The sequence below is a fragment of the Solea senegalensis genome, linkage group LG3 (genome assembly GCF_019176455.1).
Source record: "Solea senegalensis isolate Sse05_10M linkage group LG3, IFAPA_SoseM_1, whole genome shotgun sequence".
NCBI classification, from domain to species: domain Eukaryota; kingdom Metazoa; phylum Chordata; class Actinopteri; order Pleuronectiformes; family Soleidae; genus Solea; species Solea senegalensis.
In genome coordinates this window covers 31839290-31867010 of record NC_058023.1, presented here as the reverse complement: position 1 = coordinate 31867010, position 27721 = coordinate 31839290, and the positions used below count along the sequence as shown (strand labels likewise).

General features: G+C 44.9%; 1 protein-coding gene across 2 annotated transcripts; it reads right to left on the bottom strand.

Moving 5' to 3' along the window:
* On the bottom strand, positions 1–22126 carry kcnd2 (potassium voltage-gated channel, Shal-related subfamily, member 2). 2 transcript variants are annotated; one of them, XM_044020497.1, is made up of 6 exons: positions 20519–22126; positions 6358–6520; positions 5569–5667; positions 3254–3349; positions 2725–2969; positions 1–1301 (listed from the first exon to the last, which is right to left on the bottom strand). In XM_044020497.1, the coding sequence occupies exons 1-6, from the start codon at positions 21628–21630 to the stop codon at positions 1115–1117; spliced, it is 1902 nt and encodes a 633-aa protein (XP_043876432.1). In that variant the 5' UTR covers positions 21631–22126; the 3' UTR covers positions 1–1114. The 2 variants fall into 2 exon arrangements, with proteins under 2 accessions (XP_043876432.1, XP_043876433.1); XM_044020498.1 differs by lacking the exon at positions 5569–5667.
* Positions 22127–27721: the final 5595 nt, after the last annotated feature.

Here is a 27721-nt window from a genome sequence, read left to right as displayed (position 1 = left end):
TCATTGTTTTCAAACATAATTTTAAATTAAATATAATATCGTTCCAGTATGCATCAATATAACTTGCCACATTTTTCTTTTGAAGCCTTAGTTTAAACAAGGTGTTCCTAATAAACTGACACCTAAGTGTCCTCAGTGACAGCTCTTTCTTTTTAAATTTAAAGAACGTGATCAGATTTATGTGTGAAAAGTTCACGGTAGCAAATAAAGAGTCTAACAAAGTTTCAGTCACTCTAGGGTCAAGAGCTTTAGGGTATTGACCGAAAGAACAAGATCGTGAACACAGGTGGCCAAAATGAGTTTCCTGTACAGGGTGGCGGGAGCTTGGACATCCGGGAGGGGCTCAGAGTCAAACCGCTGCTCCTCCACGTCGGGCGGAGCCAGCTGAGGTGGTTCGGGCATCTGGTTAGGAGGTGTTCCAGGTATGTCCTTTCCGGGAGGAGACCTCGGGGCCAACCCAGGACACGCTGGAGGTATCATTTCTCTCGGCTGGCCTGGGAAAGCCTTGGGATCCCCCCGGAGGAACTGGTGGAAGTGGCTGGGAAGAGGGCGGTCTGGGCTTCCTTGCTAAGCACCCGAATAAGCAGAGGACGACAACGACAACGACGATCCTTTGTACGTTCAAAGCCAAAATCTGTTAACTCTTTAATGGACTGGTGCTTAGAAGAGTAGCTCTGAATTGCCGAGAAAGGCAACATTTGTGCTATGCTAGCTAAACACAAACGTGTAAAATTCGTCTGACTGTGGTGTGACTGGTTAACAGTGACCTTCCTAAAACATCAGAATTCTCCTTTAAACCACACTAAAAACAAACAATGCTACATTTACACAAGTCGTTTGTGTTTTCAGAATAAATATGCAGACATTTGAAAAAAAATGATAATCCCAGAAAGAGAGAGTTTCACTGCAGGAGAAAGGATTCGTCCTTTTGTTCGTTCACACTGACATTTCCCCTCCATATCAGGTGGACTTACTAAATGTTTGTGCTCACTCATAACTTCCAGCGTTGACACCAAACCTGTCATCTGAGTCTTTGTGGTGTCGGGGTTGTTTACTCCCCCATTGTCCACCTGCTGGTGGGTTGTGTTACCCTGTTGGAAGGGGTTAGCGTTACCTAGAGCGCCGACACCCGGACGATGTTGGCCTGGGAGTAGTCGGTGGAGCTGGCTGAGTCGTCCCCTCCGGGTGTGGTGCCAGGTGTCGTGGGCACGCTGATGACGGCGGCGGTGAGGTACGGCTGCTCACTGTTCAGAGGCACTGTCTCCACAAATTTGGCGTTCAGACTGGATCGACTGGAACGACTATAAAAAAAAAAAAACACAACGGTAAGGTCCAGATCCATGAATCCCCAGAAGCCTTAAGATCAAGAAACAGACCAAGAAACATTGTTGATTTAAGTACATGCATTTTTTATATATGCAAACAATAAACTCATATTTTTACAACATTGTTTTTTCGATCCCCATGGTAAACTATAGGGGGCAGTGCAGCAAAGTCATAGTTTTAATGTAAAGGTGGTATTAAAAGATGCGATTGAGGTACGTATCATGTTGACGTGGACACAGAGACGCTAAGCTGTTGAGCAGCAGTTACATCTATACATCTGCAGTGTATATTTATACACGTTTACACAAACACACACACACACACAGAGCGAGAGAGACAGTGGGTGTCCATGTCCAAGAGACAGATCCCAGACGTCCCACAGCTGGACATACTCTGGATTCCTGCTCTCGATCTCCATGGGAACTAGCTGTCACATGATCTGTGCTGCATGTGTTTATATACAGGAAGTGCGACTCTGTTTATAACAGTGTTTAAGTGAACCAGTGTATTTATAGGTTCGTTTGGGTCGTTATAATGCAGACGTCTCATGTTCTCTGCTTGGCTGTCACTTCGACCACAATTAACTGTATATGACAAGCCCAGGCTTTGTCAAACTCCAGGTAACCATAGTAACGAGAACCATCATTAATATCTCCTTTACAACCACTGCAGACACTTTAATCTCCATAAATTGTTGAAAAAGACTTAACAACCTCTTCACAGACCGCTGGGACGTCTCTAAGCGCCGCTGATAGCTACTGCAGGATTACTGGAACCTTCTCAACAACCTCTGATAAGTACTTCTGTTACCTACAGTGGCCAATTTCCCTTCAAATCCTCATCAAGGAGCAACGATCTTACATCTCCTTAAGGGCTTTTACAACCTCATCGAGCTCTGACATTCACCGTTAAGTTTTACGAGATGTCAGAAACAAATATGACCTTTATAAATATACAGTCGAGTCCTGATGTGTTGTCACGGTTTCTGCATTCTTTAACTCTACAGCTTATGGCAAAGAAGAAATTCCCGACATGGAGAAAGATAAGCCCAGGGTTAGGACCGGTCTGACATGGAGAGTTCTACAAGCTACTAACGGGTTCCAAATGCTTCCAAAGGGTTCTAAGTGGGCAAGCTTTTCTCATGTATGACTCCAAAGTGCCACCAAGAGTTTATAAACCTGGGGACTCCAGAAGAAGCCTTTTGGATGAGAGGTGAATTATCCACAGGAACCAGTTGTCTCAGTTTTTAGCATTTAAAGGACTGTTCTCTTGTGGTTTTGTAAAAGAAAATGATGTGGACACTATAAGTTACTGGCATTAGCTATGCCATGATTGCTTTTGTTTAGTTAAGTATTGGACCTTTAAGGACTGTTTCCGTCCTCTGTGAGGACCGCCTACCTGTTGGTGAGCGGTCTCTCCCTGATCTGGATGGTGCTCAGCTCCTGGATGCTGCCCTGCAGACCAACAGACATGTTGGAGTTCGGGACACTGAAGGTCTTCCTCTTCCTACGAGGGGCGCAGCAGGACGATAGGCCGTGAGGCGAGGACGAGGAGGAGATGGAGGAGGAACGGGAAGCCTGCTTCACCAGCGCCACCTCCTTGCAGCTTGCCTCGAACAACTTCTCGTCCACAAACTCGTGGTTCTGAGGAACAGGGATGTTACAGAATGGTGAGACAAACTGTTTACTTGACAGGCTTTAAACTTGGCAGGAGACTTACTAAGGGCACCAGTGTGTGCAGTGCTGACTTTGGTGACGTTTGGGGAAGAAATTTAAGAGATGTATCACAAAACGTTCCATCTCAAATGGAGACAGACCGCCCTCTCTTTCTTTGTGGGTTACCATTTTCCAGTTTGAATTGTTTGTTCTTATATTTATGCCAAAAATGTGTATCTTAATGTTAGAAAAGACCATGTGTATGAACTCACCGTGGTTGTCTCCAGACAGTGCAACAGGTGATGGCGCTGCACCTCAAAGGTGGGGTTGTTGTTGCAAACCAGCGCTTGTCCCGCCTCCTTGGATTCCTTCAGGACAAAAACAGAGACAACATGACGTCACGTGAGCTCGGTGAAGGACACACCTTCACTCATAGAAGAGAAGGGCTGACGTAGGGAGGGACGGTGACTCTGGGATTATGGGTAAGGAGCTCTGTATAGCCACAGAATGAAGATCACACACAAGGTCCTTAAAGGTCAAGGTACAACACCAAACTTCCAGACATCATTCTGACTTCTGAGGACCCTCCTGGAGAACTATGCGAGTCTCAGACCCCTTTAAGGTTGTAGCACATCAATGGCAACATGAATTAATGGTACAAACTTGTGAATAACTTGGAGGTCCAAAAAATAATATCAATGGAAGAAACATTTGATGATGTGCTGGTGGTCAGACATGAAGAAGAGAGGCGAGTAAAACAGAATCCCGTGGCTGCCATTGACCGGCTGTATGTAAAAAATATTATTAAGACCTTTAAGGACATATGAACATCTCACCGTCTTTGCTAGCTTAATGGAAGTCATGGATGTCCCTACTGGAGACACTTAAATAAGTCATGGATGGTTGAGGATCCCAAAAGAAGATCCAAGAACCTTTTCATTAAGTCACAAAATGTTGGTAGCTTCAAATAATCACTCCAAACAAGTCAAAGAAGGTCTTTGACTTGTTCCCTGTTCCAAGGTCCCCAACGTAGGTCATGGTAACGCCTGCCTGGTGATGCTCCAGAAGACCACACCTTCCTGAAGGTTCATCTGTTTCCTAACACTACTAACAGTCCTAACAGTCACTTCTGTATACTTATTGTTTTTATCATCTCACCTGACTCTTAAAGATAAAACAAATGATCTTCAGAGCTTCTCAGATGTAGAGCCCTCCGTCATCACTTCTGCGTTGCACTGACTCCGCCCCCTTAATGACCCCCTAACTGGCTCATTGACTTCGTTCCTCCACACACTGATGAAACCCAAGATGTGCCTTATCGATGCCAAGGACAGTCAGTGGGCCAAACAAAATACAACCAAACCAGTCCAACGAAAACACAGAGGAAGAGGAGGCGGAGCCTGAGAGGAAGGAAAAGTGAAAGGTGACAGAGCTGCTTCCTGGTGGCGAGGTGGAGACTGTGGCGGTCATGCACACACAGAGGAATCACGTCTGGTCTCAAGTGGAGTCAAGAAAGAAAGAGCGACAGAGAAAAGGAACAACGCAGCGACAGATGAGGAGTGACATTGGTTCAACTGTAACAGTTTCCTGTTGGGGTGACTTTAAATCCACGTCAGGGGCCAAACAGGAAGCTGGACTTTGACCATGACACACACTAACATGGCCTGACAAGTGCACCGATGACAGATCTTCAGACTTGAGTGATTTGTGTTAAACAGCTCTTTATGTTTGCTCAGCGACTCTCCCACAAACACCTCATCCAATCAGGAGCAAGAACCCCACAAAGAGGAAATCTATGCTTATGAAATAAACCCCGCCCCCTTAACAAACAAGTTTATGATGATACATATGGAGGAGGGAGGCGAATAATAACAGTGACGTCACTGATAGGGGTTCACTACATTCCAGTTAAGAAGTAGGAAACGCCAACACATCTTGGGCTAGCTACTGTTAGCAATACCAGTCTATAACAACACTTGGTATTTGGGCACACAAACAGTATAGCAACATGTTTAACTGATTTACTGTGAAATGAATAGGACAAGTGCTAAAAGAGGCAGTTTGAATATTTCAGAGTTGGAAATTCCAGTTTAGGGGTGTGTTCCTGACCTTTGAAACACCAAGTTCTGACTACAACTGGAACACAGCGTGACGGACAAGAAGTTAGCCAAAGGATAGCTACAAGTTAGCCCAAAAATTGCTAAACTTAAAAGTTATCCAAATGGTTTTAATTTGATTAAAAGATAGCCAAAAGTCTGTTAAAAAAGATAGCTTGTCAGTGACAGAAGCAAATATGAAACCTTGTTTTGTTTTAAATGCCAGAAAAGTAACGTGAGCAGAAAAGAAATGTTACGGTTGAACCAGAAAATTGAGGCGGAAGGACGACGAGAAACATCTGGAGTGAAGTTAAACAACAACTCATCTTTTTACATGCAGAGGCCTGCGGCGCCTTTGCTAACATTAGCATACATAAGGTCAAATTAGCTTACGGCTCAAGAACCAAAGAGAAAACATGAGAAAAAAGAAAGGAGGAAGAAGAAGAGCAACACCACCCTGACGACAACGACGACTGTGTTTCCACTGTTACCTCCTCGTCCTGGTCAACCCGCAGCCCGCTGTGTTTGTACTGCAAAAACGCGCTAGCTCCTCTGCTCTTCACTGCGTGAATTCTAGCAAGGCTGGTTTTCTGTGTGTGGACACAGACACAGAACGTTTGTTTAGCTCGTCTGTCCAGGTGTGTCCAGGTGTGTCCAGGTGTGTGAGAGTGTGTGAGACGCGACCTAAGATGGCGTCATTAAGCCGGCAAGCCACTGTTAACCCATGTGAATGTGCTTTACTCTATGAATGAAGCGCAAACAGTAAAAGCCACGTGTCGTAACCCTCTTACTTTAAGGCACCGTTAAAGGGATAGTTCAGTTTTTTTGTGAGGGTGCATGAAAAAACCTGAACTGTCCCTTTAATTAAAAAGTGTTTCTGTTCATAAATGAATCATAAATAGAAAACAAATACAAACTGTTGATAGATACATTTGTTGTTACAGTGTGTGTGTGAGAATAATAATTCCTATCACAATCACGGTGGTGTGTTCACTGACCCTCTGTACTTAATAAACATAACTCTGCTGTCTCTATGTCTCCTCCTACAGGCCAGGGACAAACAAACGTCTCAAAAACAACAGTTAAAGTGGTTTGTTGATGTTTAGGGCAAGTTAAGCTCCGCCCACAGCTTCCTCCTCCTCTTCTCTCCACAGAAACGTCTAAACTGAGCAGTGACAGTGAACGCACCGTCCACCTCCTGTTACACACACACAGACAGTGAGGGACATTTAAAGAGACAGCGAGAGGGCATGAGGGCGTGATGCGTTCAGGGTCACCACCTTCTGCGCTCGCCTCTTCTCCGCCCTCTGGCTCTGGTGGTAGATGCGGCTGAAGTTGGAGACGATGACGGGGACGGGCAGAGCGATGACGAGCACGCCGCTCAGCGAGCAGATGGAGCCGAAGATCTTCCCCATGATCGTCTTCGGGACCATGTCGCCGTACCTGAGGGAACAGGAGGGGGCGGAGTCAGAAGAGTTTTTGTTTTTATTAACAGCAGCTTGTTGATGTTGGAAATGTTTACATGTCAACACGGACGCGTGCACACACTAATTCATCATTATTATGGTGTTGTTTTCTGTCACGTGAGAGTCTTGAGGCTGCAGTTCAGTGGTCGTCCACAGGGCGGAGCCAGAGCTCTGCGTCCCTGTGGCTCCTTCATTATCATATCCAGTATAAACACATTTGTTTAAGTCAGAGTAAAAATAGATTGTCCAAGTTAACGATGTCTCAGAGGACGACTCTTCTTCTTCTCCTCCTCCCCCTCACCCCTCTATCTCCACTGATGCTCGCCCCGTGTCCTCCCAGCATGCTCAGCGCTCACTGGTGGCCACAGTTTGTCCCAGTGGACGTCTGTCTCCATCCAATTTAAAACTTTATTGACTAGTAAGTGATACAAAGCGCTGACATCAGACTCGGTCAATTTGCAGCTTCTGATATTGCACGCTCAGAGAAAGTTCAAACTGAACCTCATCGACAAAACGTCTGTTTTTAGGTTTCCTTCAGTGTCACAGTGATGCATGAGGTGTTAATTAGTGAAACACTACTTTTCTGAGTACAAGAGGTGAGGTCAGTTAATTCAGCTGCTGTGATGTCACAGTCTGACTTAGTGTAAAACATCATCTGTGACATCAACACGGCGAAACTCCGTTTGAAAGCTAAGACGACAGAACTCCATTCAGAACCTCATAGAGAAAATGACAGTTTTTATGTTTTCTTCAGTGTCACAGTGATGTTTGAGGTGTTAATCAGTGGAAACCTAAAAACAGGAAATTATGTCAGGGAATTCAGCTGCTTCAGATGCAGGGGATCATGGGAAATGTAGTTTCACAACAATAACTGAAGGTAAAAAGTTTGTCCTCATGGTGGCGCTGTAGGAAATAAAAAACATTTGTAAAAAATATGCAGTAAAAAAACAATTTTTTTACGAACCTTCAGCTTCGATCAAATCATCGTGAAAGTAAAACATTAAAATTTAACGTGTTTGTTTTGTGCGAGAGAGAGAGAGAGGGGGGGGAGAGAGAGCGAGAGAGAGAGAAGGAGAGAGAGAGCGTGTCGTGTGTTAACAACATGTTTAACGTTTCATAAAGTGACTTCGTGTTGCGTTCACTGCCTCTGAATCATTCATGCTTCAATTGGACCAAACCATTAACACACACACACACACACACAGTAATGAGAGTCAGCATCTATTATAGATTATTTTTCTTAGCTGTCTGTGTGTGTGTGTGTGTGTGTGTGTGTGTGCGCACGTGTGTCCATTATTAACGTCCACCACTGCAGCACAACCAGCACCTGGACGTTGTCCTGTGTCTCCGAGGACAGTACTGTAAAGTCCTGCAGTTTAAATGGACATTAAAGTGACAGAGGACAAAGATCTTCCTTCGTGTTTAACAAGGAGGCGTCACATTGACACGAAAAACCATAAATCACTTTTGCTCGCCGCGAAACGATCGACTGACCTCAGCGACGCGGCCGTTAATAAAAAGGGACGCGTGACCCATGTGACCACGGCGAGTGTGTGTCCGCCGAGTCTCGTCCTGTCACTCGTGTCCACGGCACCGTCCACTGATTGATGACATCACACAGGGGACTCATTGATCTGCTGATCTACTGACCCGGACCGAGGGACGGGGCTTTGAACGCCTCATCTGTTGTTGGTGGAGACAAGACAGTGCTGCAGTGACAGAGAGCGCCGCCTACAGGCCGCGCTCTTCATCGCGTGATGTCACGGGATATCATGTGATGTCTCACTGTTGCAAATGCATGGACCCATCCATCCATGTGTGATGTCTCACTCTGCTCCAACTTCACCGGCTCCTTAAACGCGCAATGTCTCGCAAATACACAAAAATGACGCCTCACTCTGCTGCAAATGCATGCACTCATTTACACACGCGATGGCTCACTCTGCTCTGAACTTGGTGACCCCGAGTCATCCTGAGAGACGTGATGTCTCACTCTGCTCCACACTACAGTAGACTCTAACTCTGAGACATCCTCACCGGTTCCTTCTCTCAGGCCGCTGTCACGTCTCCCTCTGATGTGACACGTCGGCTTGACGAGTGTGTGTCTGTGTGTGAGACTGTGTAATGTGTTGTTGGCGGGTGGTAACGCAGCAGCGGGAGGACTGTGGAGCTTTGTAGCAGCTCAGCGGGCGGCTGATGAAGCTCATTATCCTGCAGCTCAAAGCTCAGCTCAGAGCTCAAAGCTCAGCTCAGCACTGATCAGACTTTAAAGCCTCAAATAAAAGAACGAGTTAAAAAAACAACAACAATGGGCCGAGGACGGAGAAGAGGACGGAGGAGGAGGACAGAGAGGAGCTGTGACAGGACAACAACTCTTCTAACGTGACAAACTGAGCAGCAGATCATGTGTCGGATGCAGTGTTGTCCCCTGACCTCTGACCCCTGGAGGCAGCCTCAGCGTCTGAAGCATGAAAATCCTCTAATGAGCTTAGCGTGTAAACGTAACAGCTCACTCTCTCCTCTCGCGCTCTCTAACGACTGTAAACCGCTTTAAACAGATCAACTTTCAGGCGCCCGCTCGCGACGCCCAAACATCACGACAGTCCCTGAACACACCACAGAACTCACCCTGCACTGGAAACAAATTAATCCCTTATAAACCCCTTAACAACCTTAATTAATAACTGAAAACACCACTCATTAATCCCTGAAAACAACCTTAATTTATCCCTAACACACATCTAATTAATCATTGAAAACACCTTAACTTATCCCTTTAAAACCCGTGAAATCACCCCAAACAATTCCTTATAATATCCTCAGTTAAGCTCCCCAAAACAACCTTAATGTATCCCTTAAAACACATCCAATTTATCCTTGAAAAAGTTGAGGGTAAAAAAGAAATTCCCTTTAAACACACTATCTACAAATCCATAAAAACCTTAAATGAGTAATTTAAAACACCCTTAATTAATGCCTAAAACCTTACATAATCCCCCTTAATTTACCCCTCAGAACACCTTAATCAATCTTTGGAAACGCCCACAAATGTGACTTCATATCAATATATCAACAAATCACAGAAAACAACCGTGATTTATCCCTTAAAAACATCTCTCATAGATCCTTGAAAATCCCTTTAAACACACTAGCTACAAACCTCCCTACAAACACCCTTAACTGATCCCTTAAAACCTGCATCGAAACCTCTAATTAATCCCTGAAATCACCCACAAATATGACTTTATACCCTCAACAAATCCCTTTAAATCTACAAATCCATGAAAACAATCTGAAATAATCACTGAAAACACAAACAAATCTCATAAAACTACCTTAATTAATCCCTTAAAACACACGGTCATAAGAGTACCTCTGAACACTTGTGTAACACTCTTTAATACGCGGCTGTGAGACGCGGGACAGTTGTTGTGGAGTCTTGTCCTGCTGTCCTCTGAGGACAGACTCAGTGTCCAGTCCCTGAACGCATCACAAAGACACAACACAGCAAACAAACGTTTACTGCACATGTTTGATCTGTATAAAGTTTTAGTCGTTTGTCCCGAAGGACCGCCTCAGGTCAGAGGTCAGAGGTCACATGACAGCGCTGGGTTGTGTGTGTGTGTGTTCGTTTTGGTTTAATTGAGTTAAAAGGAGCCGTTTTCAGACATAAACAGGCGATTAATCCGATTAAACAATCAAACATATGGATAAACAGATTAGTTGGGTGTTGATGTCTGATGTTAAAGGATGAATCCGCTCTTTTTTTCTTCTTCTTTTTTCCTCCTCCAGCTGCGAGTCTCAGTGTCTATAAATAACCAGCTCAGATAAATGAGCAGCGCTCTGATCCGGGATCTGCTGACGGACTCCCTGCAGGGAAAACACACGCACACACACGCACACACACACACACACACACACACACACACACACACACGCACACACACGCTGCCTCTTAGAGCTTAAAGGAAGATAAAAGAAGAGCTTGTGAGCGAGCGAAAGGTCGAGAGACGGCTTAGAAGAAGAAAAAAAATGGGATAAGCAAAAAAGGTCATTTTATTTTATTCACTTCATTCATTCATGTTCATGTTTTCATTTCACGGCAGATTATTGGATGTTATTTGACCGTATTGTTGATGTATTCATATATTGTGTACATGATTAATTAAAGGGCTATTCCATTTGTTTTAAGTGTGCTTGTATGCAAGTAAGCACTGGCACATGAAACCATGACTCAGCAGATTAAACACAGGGGCCACCCTTTAAAATATATACGCCCGCTCATGTTTACGACAACTGCAGAATATGTTTGCGACTTAATCTCGCTGTTAGACGGACTTTTCTGCTCACTCTCCCACACCAAACCGCATAGAGAAAACCAGCGATTTTAGCTCACGGGGACACAGGAGCTGCCGGTCTACTGCTGCCTCGTGTGGTCACTTTGTGTCACTGAGGTGAGTCTGAGAGACGGATTTCAAACACAGAATTGACAAAAACAACACATTTGAACTCACTGACGGAGGCAGCGGTGGATCCATGACTCCTTTATGGCCACAGGCTAAAAATGCAGATTTTCTCTATGGGGTTTGGTGCAGGAGAACGAGCGGTTTAGAAATCAGCGCAAACTTCTGTTTCCTGCTTGAAAAAAGTGAGATAAAGAGGCGAAAAACATTCTGAAGATATAAAAGACTTAAGCTGACACAGATTTTATAAGACGGGCCTTTTATTTAGTGGCTAAAATACCAGAATTATGTCGTGTTGTCCCCTTTAACCGCAACAAATCTTCACACTGTAAACAGATCAGTGAGCTGAAGTGTGTCTGTGTGTGTGTGTGTGTGTGTGTGTCCTCAGGCGACAATACCATCCTCCTCTGAACATCTTCACACACACACACACACACACGATCGCCCACAGCATCTTCACCATAAGGAGATCACAGCGAGAGGCCCCGCCCACACACGACAGACCGCCACCAGAGCGGGACACGCGAGGATCAGCGATCAGATCAGTGGCTGCACGCGACGACAGCGAGACGCGGATTCAAACGCATTTCGTCATCAATAAATATATCGCACTCATTTTAAATCCCCTCTCTTCCTCCTCCTCCTCCTCCTCTTCCTCTTCTCCGCGTCTTTGTTGTCGTTTGTTACGTCCGCTTCCTAATTTGGGCAAAGGAAGTGAAGCTGATTGTGTTGCAGGTTTTAATCGCCATGGTGAGCCTGAGGGATGCTGCTGTCGCCGTGGAAACCCAAATACTCCCCCCTGTCCCCTTCACCCCCAACAGTGTAACTTTGTGTGTGTGTGTGTGTGTGTGTGTGTGTCACTAAAGACATTAAGAGCACCACTTGATTTTGCAGCACTATCAGAGTCAGTGAACGTCTCTTATCACTGAGTCTCAGAGACACTTAACTTATCAACTCACTGTGTGTGTGTGTGTGTGTGTGTGTGTGTTCTTGTATCTGTATCTTTGTGAGGACCACAAAAAACAAAAACGTATAAACCACAGGGAGTGAGGACATTCTGTCTGGTCTTCACTACGTTAAGGGCTCTTTTTGGGGGTTAAGTCCTAGTTTTACACACTTATTTGTGATGTTTAAGGGTAGGATAAGGGGTTAGGGAACACCTTATGTCCTCACAAAGATTGCTGTGTGAGAAGTTTGAGAGTGTGTGTATATGTATACACTTGTATCTATATCTTTGTGTGGACCAAGAAAAAAGTAAAATCCTATCTTTTTGAGGACATTTTTATCGAACCCCACAAATTAAGGTTTAGAATTGGGTTTAGGTTTAAGGGTAAGGGTAAGGCACTTAGTTTAAGGTTAGGATAAGGGGCTAAGGAATGCATTTTGTATTATGTCTTTGTGAGGCCCCCAAAAAACCTATCTTTATGAGGACAGTTTGCCTGGGCCCCACAAATTTAGGGTTAGGTAAAGGAATTGGGTTTAGGGTAAGGGTTAAGGTAAGGCATTTGGTTTAAGGTAAGGGTTAGTGTAAAGCACTTGGTTGGCACTTGATGGTTAAGGTTAGGATAAGAGGCTAGGGAAGTGGTGGTTAGGGTCGACCTATGATGTGTCCTCACTAAGACACAAAAAAAAGTTTGTGTGTTTGTTGGTCCACATGATCTGTCACTGTTTAAAATGGCTGTTCATGGTTTAAGATTTAGTTTGAAGATTATTTAAAATACTTAGTTGTGGTGGTTAAGGTAAGGGGGCTAGGGAATGTCTTGTCTATGATGTGTCCTCACTAAGACATAAAAACAAGTTTGTGTGTGAGCTTGTGAGGACCAAAAAAACAGAAACCATAGGGAGTGAGGACATTTTGTTTGGTCCTCACATCTTTAAAGGGCCTTTTCGGGGGTTAAGACCTGGTTTAAGGGTTAGAATTAAAGTTAGAATCAATTGGCATGATGTGACTGACAATTATTGACAAACATGTAACCTGTAAGGTTTAACATGTCTTCACTTACGCTTATAAACTAAATGTGTGGTGTCCCTCAGGGCAGCGTTTCGGAGCCTTCTGTTAGCAACTTCCTGTGTGCAGTTTTTGATCAGATTTTCTTTCTGATGTGTAGGTAATCACCCAAGTATGTTCCCATTAGAATTTAGTAAGAATTTACCCAGATTTGTACCCAAAATTATCGCATTTTCCAGGAACTCTGTCCAAACTCAATGCATTTGAATGGAATTTGGTATGAGTATGCAGGATCAGGTTCTCTACTCTCACACTAAGTTTCATCCAGATTGGATTCAGATTTTTGTGTTTATCTCAGCGATATCTTCACAGATCAGGATGGACTTTGTCATGTTTATGTAAAATGGTAATAACTATAAGCAGGTAAAGTTCTACACAGATCCAGGAAGTTCTTCTGGATCCAAAAAATGTAAATACGCAGATGACACGACTGTCTTCACGTGACTTTGTCTCTCAGTGTCTGAGCGCCAGGTCAAAGTGGACCAAGTGACCAGGGAACCACGGTGAAAACATCTGCGAGGTGATTCCACATGAAATGAATCAAAAACAAGTTGATGCTTCGTGACTTCACACCACATCAGGTCACATGGTCAGGGTCAAGTTACACATGTGTGTGTGTGATGGATGTCAGTTCTCTCAGGTCGTTGCCCTAACGGTCACCTTGGTGACGGTCTTCATGCAGCACCATCTGGTCGCAGTGGTGATACAGAAGAAAAGTGTTTACAATTCACGCTCTGCTGCTCAGGACACACACACACTAATGGTTACAGCGCGTTAGCTACATGCTACGACATGTGACGATAATAAACCAACAGAGGAGCGAAATGTGATACGGTGCACTACAGGTCGCCATGGAAACCCTCCCTTTCTGTGGTTGACATTGTAGTGGACGCTGGTTTCAAACATCCATCAGACGTCGTCCGCGACATGTTTACATTACATAAAAGTTGGCAACAAATCCATGAGTCGCAAACGAGTCGGCAACAAATCCATGAGTCGCAAACGAGTCTGCAACAAATCCATGAGTCGCAAACGAAGTTGCAACAAATCCATGAATCGCAAAACGAGTCGCAAACGAGTCTGCAACAAATCCATGAGTCGCAAATGAGTCTGCAATAAATCCATGAGTCGCAAACGAGTCACAAACGAGTCGGCAACAAATACATAAGTTGCGAAACGAGTCGGCAACAAATCCATGAGTCGCAAAACGAGTCACAAACAAGTCGGCAACAAATACATAAGTTGCAAAACGAGTCGGCAACAAATCCATGAGTCGCAAAACGAGTCACAAACGAGTTGGCAACAAATCCATGAGTCGCAACCGATTCGTAAACGAGTAGGCAACAAATCGTTGAGTCGCTAACGAGTCGAATACAAGAGTCGAATACACGAGTCAGAAACAGGGTTAAGAAAATAAAATCCTTTTGACCTCAATAAACCTTCATTAAAATTCAAAACACCTTTTTTTTTTTACCTGAAGTCAAAGTGAGAGCTTCCCTTTAATCCCTGTATAAATTAAGGGATTATATTTGAGGGATTAACTGCCGCCTTCAGGACGGAAAACCTCTAAAAATGTGAATAAACAGTTAAAATTTATTCAAATAAGTGAACGAATGCGCTGCAATGACTCGTTGATTATTAACTGATTAGAAAAAGGATTTTTGATGATTGATTGATGTGTTTGAGGTGTTTTTAACAATAAATCTAATGATCGACAAAATCATCGACAAATTAAACAATTATGAAAATAATCTTTATAAAAAAAAATCAATTATAAAGGACATAAGGGGAGTTTAAAGGCATAAACTCTGGGTTTTTTGAAGGTAAACGTTTTGTTTTGTCATAAATTTAAAACGTTCCTGCTCTTCTTCCTCCTGATCCTCCAGATTCCTCTCCATCCTTCCTCTGAACTCCGCGTTCACCACGTGACCCCCGTCGTCCAATCACAGGCCGCCGCCTGCCTCTGTAAAAACCCCTCAATCCCACAGTTTTCACCTCGGCGGTTTTCCCACAGAGGAGATTTACCTGCAGCTCACAGCAGGTCTTTATCTCCATGATAATGTCCTTATCGCCACGGCGACTGGGAACGCAACACAGCAACATTAACATCTACACTGCGTCTTTATGGGCTTTTCTTTTTTTAATGGATTCAATCCAGGGTTTAAGTTTGAGGTTTTTTTTAAGGAGAAATAATGACTTGAACTTGAATAATGAACCTGGAGACTTATGATTAACTAAGCTAAAACATTAAGGCCTTTTTAATAGGCTCATTAAAGGCTATCCTCAGAGTGTTTTTACAAGGGAATTCACCCTTTAAAAAGCCCTTAAAACCTCGCACATAGACATTAAAGGTGCTCTCATTAATATTTGATCAACATACGTCAACGTCACGTTTGCAAATATGTGATTCAACCTCCTGTATAATAAATGATTCACGTTACAAAAAGAAAAGCCGCGGATTTAATGGTTTAATGTGATTTGACCAGAGTCGGGCGGCCGAGCTGCTCCCCGCGTGACCTGCTTGTTGCCGTGGAAACAAACAACGGACCACGACTATCCCGAGGCCCGGCCGGATCGGGTTCACGAGAGGAGAGGAACGCACAGAATGAGGAGGAGGATCATCATCATCATCATCATCATCAGAACCACAGAACAACAATAAAACCGCCACGTTACCATCGCAACCCCCGAGAACCACACCTCCTGAACTTCTGGAGCCCGACTGACACACACACACGGGCCCATGAAGCCGCAGTGTGTGTGTGTGTGTGTGTCACTCTATCCCACACAGGGCAGTTTATCCTCTTTGTTCCACACCTGCTCTGCCTACTCATATTACATACACACACACACACACACACACACACACACACACACACACACACACACACACACACACACACACACACACACACAGACAAGGAAGATTAAAAAACAGAAATCGTCACAGATCCAGTCTGTGTGTTACGAAGACCTTTAAAGTTAAACATATCTTTAAATGTCTCAAGTTTCAAATGTGTTGTCGTGTAAATTCTGCTTTTGAAATCTTTGGCTCAGATTCACCCAGTGTCCACACGGGGCAGCAGAGGACCAGCAGCTCCTGTGTCCCCCTGTGAGCTAAAATCGCTGATTTTCTCTATGGAGTTTGGTGCAGGAGAGAAGGTGTTTACAAAGTGACATAACAAAACCACACAAAAACCAGTGTAATGGTAAGATGTAAGAAGCAGGGGGCGCTCACAGTCAGTGCTGGATACGTTTGTACCTTAAAAAAAAAAAACTGAACTATTTTTTTAACTTCAGGATTAAAACACGGAATGTGGATTCCCCCCCCCCACACACACACTTGATGGTTTTTAGTCAATTTTCATCTGTTACTCGTCCAAACTGTTTATGTGCAATCTGCTCTGACACACACACACACACACACACACACACACAGCCTTTATCAGACTTAACATGCTTAGGGCCAATTGGCTGCCCAGGTCCAGGCTGTTTCCACAGCAACCAATTTACCTTTTTGTCTTTGTGCGTGTGTGTGTTTATGCAGCTACAAACAAACACGCTGATAGTTTACATCCAACGTAAACGGATCAAACAGCGACGCTGTACGCAGAGCGGGAGGTCTCACTCTGTCTCAGCTTCACAGAAAAACAAATAGAGAAAGAAAAAAACAACAACTTTTGACTCGCGACTTAATAATTTAAAAAGAAAGAAAAGTGTGGATGAAGCTGAGGATGGATGAGGCTTTTATTTTCAAAACTGTGGGGACGTGTTTTAAAGAGGATGGAAAAAATGTTTATTTTGAAAACGGCATGGTTTTGTTTTAGTGTTGCCTAACAGAAACTGAGACTTTTATTAAGAAAAGTGCATATTGTTTTAATGTGTGGACTAACAGGAACTGAAACTTTTATTTTGAAAACTGTGTGGTTTTCCTGTTACTGTGGACTAATGGAGACCGAGACTTTTATTATGAAAACTGCATGGTTATGTTTTAGTGTGGAAATAATGTGTGGTTTGACTCTTATTTTGAAAAACTTTCTGTGACCAGTGCGATGTGAACACATGATGATGATCTCTCACACACACACACACACAGGTCATGTGACATGTTCACATGTCTGCGGCTCCTGCATCAGGACTACATCCTCCACGTGTTGCGGGACATTTTGTCTTCTACACGTGTGGATGCTTCGTCAGGGGGGCAGGGTCACAGGTCACATGGCCCGCAGGTACACACAGGTGACAGGTGCAGCCATCGGATCCTGACTGGAGATCAGGTCACACAGGGAGCATGTGGAGGACGAGGAGGACACCTGATCCAGAGACTCAAGGACGGGTGACGCCCCCCACAGGTGTGGGGTGACACGTGATGTCAGGTGATCGGGTGTGTGTGTTGTACAGGTGTTCAACCCAAAAACAACACTGTCACTGAAAATGACTTTCAATAAAGTTATAGTTAAAAAAAAATATTTTAGTGAAATTCAGACTATTTTTTTTAACTTTCAGTTTATTTGTGATGAGTCAGCAGGAATTGATTTTGCCTTGTCGTGATTGTGATTTAATGACTCGGCGGGCGGAGCCAGGATTCATAGATCAGGAACAGGATGTGAATCCATTCATAACACACACACACACACAGTTTTCTCTCTCTCTATTTTAGCTGATGTCAGCAAAACCACAACACACCCATGACCACAATATTCACCTCATCTGATGATGATGATGATGAAGACCTTATGTCAATAAAAGACACCATTGTTGGTTGACTTTTATTTTGAAAATATGATTTGTTTCAGTGTGGACTAACACAAACTGACTTTTATTTTGAAAACTGCGTGGTAAGTGTGGACTAACAGAGGCTTTTAATTTGAAAACAGCATTTTAGTGTGAACAAGTAAGAACAGAAACTTTAATTTTGAAAAATGCATGGTATTGTTTTAGTGTGGACAAATGGGGACTGAGACTTTTATTTTGGAAACTGCATGGCGTTGTTTTTAATGTGACTTTCAATTTGAAAACGGTGGAGTTTCGTATTAGTGTGGACAAACAGAAAGTGAGACTTTTAATTTGAAAACGGTGTGGTTTCATATTAGTGTGAACTAATTACATGTGACTGGTCACATGTCACATGTGACTGGCTGACACTTTGATGAAGTCACTAGAGTCACATGACGTTGCTTGGAAACAGCTCATCGGAGAGTGGGGCGTGTTTAGTGGGTGTGGTACCTGCTCACTTCCTGTTACGTGACTCCAAATATGGAAATCCTCTCACTTTAGCCACTCAGACTCTTTGTAAGCGTCTTTTTCTCTGCTCTGATTGACAGCAGCTTTGCTCTGGCAAGGCTGCAGCGCTTGTCACGGTGTTGTCACGGCGTTGTCTTGTGTTGTCACGGCGATGTCCCTCCATTAAAAGGGTCATTTCAGAATTAAATAGGTGCAGCGTTCAGGAACCGTGGGTAATTCCTCTGACAACAAAAATCATGTTTTCAGCTCGGCTGCTCCTGTAGGAGGTTTCATTACACACCTCATTAAAATAATGTGTGTGCGCGTGTGTGTCTCTGTGTGTGTGTGTGTGGTGACAGACTTTATTAGCTGCATTAACACGACCGTCCCACACATTCACTGACCTGCATCGTGTTATCTGTGATTGATTAACTGTCTCCTGTCCACACAGAGCGTCTCGTCCTGGCGTCACGCCACCTGAGCTACTGGATCCTGACGTGGACACACATCAAACCCTTGTAGACATTGTGAGGATTAAGTGTCTCTTGGTGGACAAAAGAAGGCGTGAGCCTCGTCTCACGTTTATCTTTATATCAACTTTTAATGCTAACGACCAGACGCTGGACGTGTCCTCAACTGTCCTCTCACTGTCAGCTGTGTTTCAAACCATCTTCAACCTGTCCTCAACCTGTCCCTAACTGCCTTAGTCTTCAACATTGTTCAATAGTCCTTTAACCATTCTCAACTGTCTTTGGTGGTCCTCAACTGTCCCCAACTGTTCTTAACTGTTTTGTTTCTGTCCCCAACAGTCCTCAATTGTCCTCAACTGTTCTTAAAAGTCTTCAGCATTGTTCAACAGTCCTTTAACCATTCTCCATTGTCTTTGGCAGTCCGAAACCACTTCGTTTCTGTCTCAACTGTTCTTAACTGTCCCCAACAGTCCTTAAATGTTCTCGACTGTCCTCAACTGTTCTTAACTGACTTCAACAGCCCTAAACTTTCCTCAACAGTCTTGGACTGTCCTCAGCACTCGACTGGTCTCCAATAGTCTTCAAAACGTCCTCAGCTATCTTCAGAAAGCTGTTTTCAAATGTCCTCAACTGTGCGCATCTGTCTTCTGTCCCAATCCACTGGTGCAGGAAGTGTATTTGGTAAAAAGGGCGGGACAGATAAATGTATAGATGTGTAATATAAAGATTTACTGTGTATCGCAGATGACTGAAACGTCTCTCTCTTTCACCTGGATCCTGTCACACAATAACAGACGTCTGACACAACACCGTCGCCTCCCCGTGGTTACATAACACCTGAGCAGCAGGTGTGTGTGTGTGTGTGTGTGTGTGTGTGTCTCTGTGTGTAAACACACCTGCTGAGGCAGGTGTGAACTAATGTTTCATCAGAGTGAAACTCGACTTCCTGTGTCTGTACACGGACGGCGGCAGAGACACAAAGACGCCGGCTCACCACAGAGCCGCTTCACAATGTTTTCATTCAATAAATACATTTACAAATCTTTTTTTTTTTTTTTTTAATTGTTATACAATAAGTCTTTATAGTAAACAGCTCTCTCTCCCACACCAAAGTCCATACAGAAAATGAGCACTTTTAGCTCTCGGGGACACAGGAGCCGCTGCTCTACTGCTTGTGTACTGTTTGTGTCACTGAGGTAAATTTAAACGAAGGATTTCAAACTCTGAAGACACAAAATAAGACATTTGAACATACTGATGGAGGCAGCAGTGGATCAACAGCTCCGTGTGCTGTGATGTAAAATCACTGATTTTCTCTATGGGGTTTGGTGTGGGAGAGAATTGCTGACTTTTATTATATATATATATATATATATATATGTGTATATATATATATATATATATATATATATATATATATATATATATATATATATATATATATATACATATACACATATATATATATACACACACACACATATACATATATATATATATATATATATATATATAATTTTATTATTTTTAATTTTTGTCATGAAGGTTATGAAGGTTTTGTCCCACATGTGTCCCGTCTGTCCAACAAAGGACCAAACATAACGCTGCCAATGATGTCACATGATCAGCAGTGTTCCTATTGGCTGATACAAACATTAGAACAGGAAACATGGGCGTCTGTTTCAGCACCACGGACAGAGACACAAAACAAACTTTCCTCTTTTTTTGCAACTTGTGCTCCCTCGACCACGCCCATTTTCTGAGCCCCGCCCCAGAAAACCACCCACACTTAAAGGGCCAGCGGTACTCACCCCAGCGTTGTCATGGTGACGATGGTGTACCAGAAGGCGGCGGGAATGCTGGTGAACTTGCTGCCGCTGGACCCTTTCTCGGCGTAGAACATGACGGTGGCGAAGATGATGATCGCCATCGTGAGCGAGAAGAGGAGGAAGCCAAGTTCAGACGCGCAGCTCTTCAGCGTGTAGCCCAGGATGCGGAGTCCTGCCGAGTGCCGCGAGAACTTGAAGATCCGGAACACCCTGAAGACGCGGAGCGTGACGAAGGCACCGCTGACGTCCTCGTTGTCCGTCATGACGAGGCCGATGTAGTACGGCATGATGGCCACTACGTCGATGACACTCATCACGCTCTTGACGAACTTGAAGCGACTTGGCGCGGCGAACAGACGCAGCAGGTACTCCACCGTGAAGATCATGACGCACGCCGTGTCTAGGCAGAAGAAGGCCAGCGCGTACCGCTCGCCACACGGCACCTCCCTGACACGGTTCTGCATGAGCCCGCACGGAACCGTCTCCACCACATTGGCCATCACCGAAACCGCGATAAAGAAGCCAGTGACGTAGTAGAAGACAAGTGCCATGGTAGAGGTGTGAGGGTTCTCGAAGGCGCGCCACATGGTTTCCCGGAAGCTCAAGTCCGCGGCCACTAGGTCATTGTTCTGCTCGCTCTCCTCGTCGTCCTGGATCCGCTCCTGGTTCTCCCGCCGCCGGTCCTTGTAGTCCTCGTAGCAGCAGTCCCCGATGATCTCTGGGATGATTCCGAAGAACGACAACTCCTCGTCGAACGCGGAGATGCACTCCATGCGCGGGAAGTGCAGTTTCCCGGTGCGGTAGAAGTTGAGGATGTGGCGGAAAATATCCGGGTCGCGGTCGAAAAAGTACTCGTTGGTCTCCTCGTGGAAGAAGAAGTCCCGCTCTGTGCTGCCCAGCAGGGTGTCCGGGTACCGCTCCAGCGTGTCCCGCCACGTCTGGAACTTTGTGCCACTAACGTTCAACATGATGAGCGCGTCTTTGCCGCGTCGCTTCTCCTGCGGCGGGAGCGGCATTGGCGCGCTGGCCACCGGCATCCAGCCGATGGCCGCCGCGCGGGCGAACGGCAGCCACGCCGCGACCCCCGCTGCCATGCTGCTGCTGCTGGAGCGGTGCGTCAGAGGCGGTTCACGGAGCGGCGAGCGCACATTCGCGGAGGGAAGAGTCAGAGCCGGGGCAACAGATGGAGGGAGTTTTACGCACAAAACCTGACGCGTAAAACCCCCCAAAAAAGAATCCGACAAACACACAAATCCACACGTGGCCAGTTAAGAAACACTGGAAACTCGGGTATAATCCGAATCCTCGGATCAGAACCGTTTCTTCCAGCAGCAACAAGTTTAGGACCCGGACAATCCCGCGCTCAGCAGCGGGACACGGAGCTGCACCGAGCCGCCACGGGCACACTGTACTCCGGCTCTAACCGCCGGAGCGTCCCGGGGGTTTGACTGCTGCTACTCCGACACCTGCGGCGGAGAAGAGGAGAGGAGGACCGAGCCGAGCCGAACCGAACCGAGTTGAACTGAACTGAAACACAGCAGGAGAACAGTGATGTTCACCTGCAGAGACGACGCGGCTCGTTCTGAGGAGCAGCTGAGAACCACTGTTCACACACACACACACACACACACACACTCTCTCTTTGTTGGGGGCGTATCCCTTGTGACTCCTCCTTTACGCATAGTGAAACTGTCGGAGCGTCACGTGTCATCATCGGGTCAGTGAAGAGGAGAAAACACTGACTGATCACATTCGAATCTTCATCAGTGTGGAAGTCGAACAACTACAGAGGTGTGACTGTGATGACGTCACGACGAGTCAATTAAGACCTGATCAGTAAGAGAGTTAGTGTGTGTGCGTGCGTGTGATCAATCATACATGGTATTCAGTGCACGGACACACACACACACACACACACACACACACACTCATTGATCGGAACTCCTCTGGGTCTTTTTGTTCACTGATTTCGCAGCAGAGTGAGACCTCGTACCTCCTCTGACTGCTGATTGTGTGTCTTTGTGAAGACATGTTTACATTTGCAGGTGCTTAAAACTTACAAAAGCTTTTTATTTATTTATTTATTTTAAGACAAGTCTATACAGTTAAGGTAAATAATTAAGTTAAGAATAAAGAACAGGGAATTTACTATGTCTGTGAATGTCCTCAACTATTTGAGTGTGTGTGTGTGAGACAGTGAACACACTGTAGACCTGCTGTAGTGTTTGACCACCTGTGGTTACCATGGTTACGGCCTTGCGGTCTCAAAAGAACACAAACAATGAAAGAATAAAAGATGTTGAGTTACTTGTCTTTTCTTGTTGTTGTGTCTCCACATGTCTTCAGCGAGCGGGACGTCCTCACGCTCCGAGCGTCTGGAGACGGGAGACGGCGTCGCTTTGATGTTCACTTTGTGTCTGACCTTCGTCTTTCTCTCCTGCTGCTGATGAAACGTCAGAACAGAAACACGTCAGGTGTTGTTTTTTTTTTACAGACTCTGAAGAAGAAAAAAATCCACGTCTGTGTTTAGACTTTGAACAACACTACGTTACAGTTAGCATAGCAAAGCATAGCATAAGAGCAAAGACATAAGCCTCTTGAGACATATTAACCTATATCTTAAAATAACAGCTACCTCTGCTACCAGCTAAAATTGCTATAAGAGCTAGTAGCTAACTCTGCTATCGGAGCTAAGTGCTAAATGTGGTCTTAGCTAACAAGTTACTCTCTTAGCTGAGCTGAAAGCTAGCTCTGCTGTCTGAGCTGAGAGCTCAATCTGATCTAGTTAACAGCTTACGCTTTTAGCTGAGCTGACAGCTAGCACTGCTATCTGATCTGAGCTACATCTGCTCTGACAGCAAATGATGCTACCTGATAGCTAGCACCTTACTCTGTGAGCTCAGTTGACAGCTAACTCTTTTAGCTGAGCTGACAGCATACCATAGCATTTGAAGCTAACAGCTAACAGCTATTCTGGTAGAGGTGTCGCCTCTAAGTTGACCCAGTTGGAAAAAAAACATGGACACATACGTATTTGGGGCTAATCATTGTTAGCAACACCGGTCAATAACGACGCACCCGATGTTATGTTGCTAACACCAACAGCATAGCAACGTGTAGCAGCAAGAGTGGCAGCCATTTTAGAATCCATGGCAGGGTTTCGAGTTAGAAATCTGACCACAAGGGCGCCCCCTGTGGTCAGATTCCCATTACCCGGGGGACGCGTTTGTCCTCACGCAGCACTTTCTTCACAGCATGTAGGACACGTGTCCTTAAAGATCACAACGTCCACACGTACAATTTCTCCTTCATGCGTCTCATCAGCAGTCAGTCCTCCACACGTCTCACACTGTCTCTCTGTCTGTCCCCAAAGACTTCACTCTCACACGTCAATGTAAACGTCCTCGTCTGCATGGGCGCTCATTTTCTCGCCACCTCTGGACACGTTATTGACCACCTCTGCAGCTCCTCGGCGTCCCGCGGGACACCTGCTGATGTTTAACAAAGTGCGATCATTTCAGCGTTATTAAATAATAACTGCTCTGTTTAACCATGTGTGTGATGTTATGTAATACCAGCGCCCCCTGCTGACAGAAACTGTGCGTCCATGTTTAATGACAAAGTGAATGAAGTGAACGTTTCATCGTCTTCTGTCTCTTGTGACGTCTCAGTGTCAAAAACCTTCAGGTCGATTTTCAAACAGACCAAAGGTGTAAAGTGAGGCCCCTCCTCCTCCTCCTCCTCCTCCTCCCATCAGCCCCTGGGGCAACAGCTGCTGTTCGGCCTTGAACACATTCAGACTGAAGCTGCACAGAATCTTTTTTTTTATTTTTTTATTTCACTTTAACATTTATTATTTAGTTTGTTTTCTTCATCTGTGTTCACACTCTGACCGACAACAATCTGCTGCTGCTGAGACACAACAACAGCAACACAACAACGCAACAATCTGCTGCTGCTGCTGAAACACAACAACGGTAACACAACAACACAACAATCTGTTGCTGCTGAGACACAACAGCAGCAACACATCAACACAACAATCTGCTGCTGCTGAGACACAACAACAGCAACACAACAATCTGCTGCTGCTGCTGAAACACAACAACGGTAACACAACAATAACAATACAACAATCTGCTGCTGCTGCTGAGACACAACACGGTAACACAACAATACAATGACAATACAATAACACAACAATCTGCTGCTGCTGAGACACAACAACGGCAACACAACAAAAATACAATAACACAACAATCTGCTGCTGTTGCTGAGACACAACAACACACAACGACGGCAACACAACAACACAACAATGTGCTGCTGCTGCTGCTGAGACGCAACAACGGCAACACAAACCAGCAACACAACAACACAACAATCTGTTGCTGTTGAGACACAACAACAGCAACACAACAACAATACAGTAACACAACAATCTGCTGCTGAGACAAAACGGCAACACAACAGCAACACAACGACACAATAATAACTCAATAATCTGCTACTGCTGAGATAGAACGGCGGCAACACAGCAACAACACAATGACAACAATAACTCAACAATCTGCTGCTGCAACAACTATTTGCTGCTACTGCTGCTGAGACACAACAACAACACAACAATTACCCCGCAGCAAGACACTGTATATAAAATAGTTGCACAAAAACAACAGCAGTTGTTTGTTCATTGTCTTTTCTCTGTAATAATTGTACAGGTTTGATCTTGTTGTGTGAAACGTCTCAGTTATGAATCAGGGCCACACAAATAACATTGAATTAACAAACAGCAACATCAACTACACAACAAAAAAACACAATAAACAACACAACAAGGAAACAGATCGACAGAAAACGAATAAAAAACTAATCACACAAATGATTTACTACATGTTTACTACGAGCTGATGTTTGTGAGGTTTGACACTGAAGGCATCACACACACACACACACACACACACATCATATCCACCTCTCTGCTGCATCAGCACAACGCTCAGCAACACCGTGAAGACGTCGCCGTGGTTACTGAGAGCATCGAGATGAAATCCATCCAGCCGCTGAGACGTGGTCCCGGGACCGAGGTCAGAGGTCACAGGTGACCTGTGACACCGCGGTCCTTAACTTGCTGGTCTCTGAATGTCCTGTTGGACGGACAGACACCGTCTCCTGCATCTGTCCACAGAGAGTGTCCCACACTGCTGCGCTGCTGAGTCAGTGAATTGTAGCCGGAGACAAAGTGCACCGTCATGATGTGTCTCCCGTTTGAAGGACGAGTCCTTCCTTCCTTTCGAGGACGATCGTCCCCTCAAGAGGATTTAGGGCACAGAGATCAGAGCCAGTGGTGCGTTCAGGTGCTTTGTTCTTAAACCTTAATGAAAAATCGTCTGTGTCTCACGGCCCTCGTGTCCTCCGGGTCTTAAAGTCGTCTGAGACTAGAGTCCACATTTAGAGGGCAGTTGCAGTCTTTCAGGAAGTAACGACGTGAGGTCAGCTGATTTTAGTCTCACATACACATGCACACATGTGTCAGTCTGTGAGAGTGATGTGTTCAGAGACCAAAACCTGGTCCTAATGAGGCAGAGCCTCGTTTCTGAGGAACAGCTCTAGAAATCTCCTAAAATGTTCCGGAAAAGGTTCTGGGAAAGTTCTGAAACTTTCGGGGAAAAGTGTCCATGTGTCCAGCTGAATTCACTGTCATCACTTCCTGTTCTCAGAGAACCAGGGTTACACAGTTAACTGCGCGGCGTCACCACGACACCGAAGACAAACTTCAAAAACCAGAAACTTTCTCTACGAGCTTCTGAATGGACGACGACGTTCTCGGGAAGTTTGTGTCCACGTTGAAGACAGATGTAAACTGGTTACATTAAAACGTGACGGCTGGACGGTTACAGGGCAGTAAAGGTTGGTTGCTAGGGTGCGGTTGCTAAGGCACTGCGGTGGTTTCCGTGTCAGTGCGCTACCAAAATAAATTATCTTAAATTAATTTTTTTCGTGATTAAACGAGCATAACAATGACAATAAAGTTTTTTTTTCCAGTTTGTTGCCATGGTTTCCTGGCGTTGTTAGGCATCTAATGGTATATTAAGTGGTAGTTGGGGTGTTACAAATGTTGCCAAGGCTTTCCAGTTACTATGATAACATTAAAGGAGACGTTGACGGATGGTTGCCGTGGCGCTGCGCGTGGTTGCTCGGGCGTGATAATGTTACCGGTGAGGAATAAAGGTGGAGTAAGTGATTGCAATCAAATCCAGTTTTTGTCTCCTCGTGGTCTCACAAGCCTGAAAGATGCAGGGGTGGTTTATGATGCATCGCCATGACAACGGAAACACAGATTTTAACATCGCACAGAGAAAAAAGATGAAGTATAGAAATGAAAATGAATGTGACAGGTGTCACGCGGCGGCGCAGTGGCACACACTGTTGCTGCACGGCAAGACAGTCGCCGGTTTGAATCCCAGTTCAAGTTCTCAGGGTTCCTCCCAACAGTCCAACCACATGCAGAGGTAAGTGGACAATAAAATGACCTCACCTTTCACCCTATGTCAAATGGGATTGGTCCAATGCAGATAAAGTGGTGTGATGAATGAATGAATGAATGAATGAATGAATGAATGAAGATGACAGTGATTGACAGCAGATAAACACACCTGCATGTTTTATATATAGATCTATATACTGTGTCAATCTTTATTTATCGATCGTCTGTCAGCGTGGACTCCTGCAGACGTTTGCATTAGCCCGTACAGCGCCTCCCTCTGGACAGTTTCAGGAACACGTCCAGACTTCAGTGAAGCGCTACAGAGACACCTGAGCTGTCGTCTCATTGGTCCACGTTTGATTCATTTTGACGTCAGAGACTCGTTCAGTGGACGTGAGGAAAAGACAGTGTTTATGTTTCTGTTTCCTGTGCAGCTCTGAGGTGACACCACACTAAATGGACATGAACGCTCTCTCTCTCCCAGGAGCTTTAGAATCACTTCACTTTATCCTCCATTTCTATATATAGTGTAAGCTCCCCTCTGCAGAGAAAGATGTGGTCTAATGTGGACATAAGGAGGGGGAGCACTGGGAGGACTGGAGGGGACTGGGTGGGGTGGCAGTAGAAGAAGAAAGAAAATCTATGAGACGTGAAGGAAAGAGAAACTGAAAAAAAATTAGGAGACCCTGGACTGGTCC

Excerpts from the sequence above, each read along its gene's own strand:
- kcnd2 (XM_044020497.1), bottom strand. The coding sequence starts at position 21,630 with ATGGCAGCGGGGGTCGCGGCGTGGCTGCCGTTCGCCCGCGCGGCGGCC. Across the intron at positions 3,350-5,568 it reads GGGTTGACCAGGACGAGGAG|GAATCCAAGGAGGCGGGACA; the intron begins GTAACAGTGGAA and ends TTTGTCCTGAAG. Across the intron at positions 2,970-3,253 it reads ACTGTCTGGAGACAACCACG|AACCACGAGTTTGTGGACGA; the intron begins GTGAGTTCATAC and ends CCTGTTCCTCAG.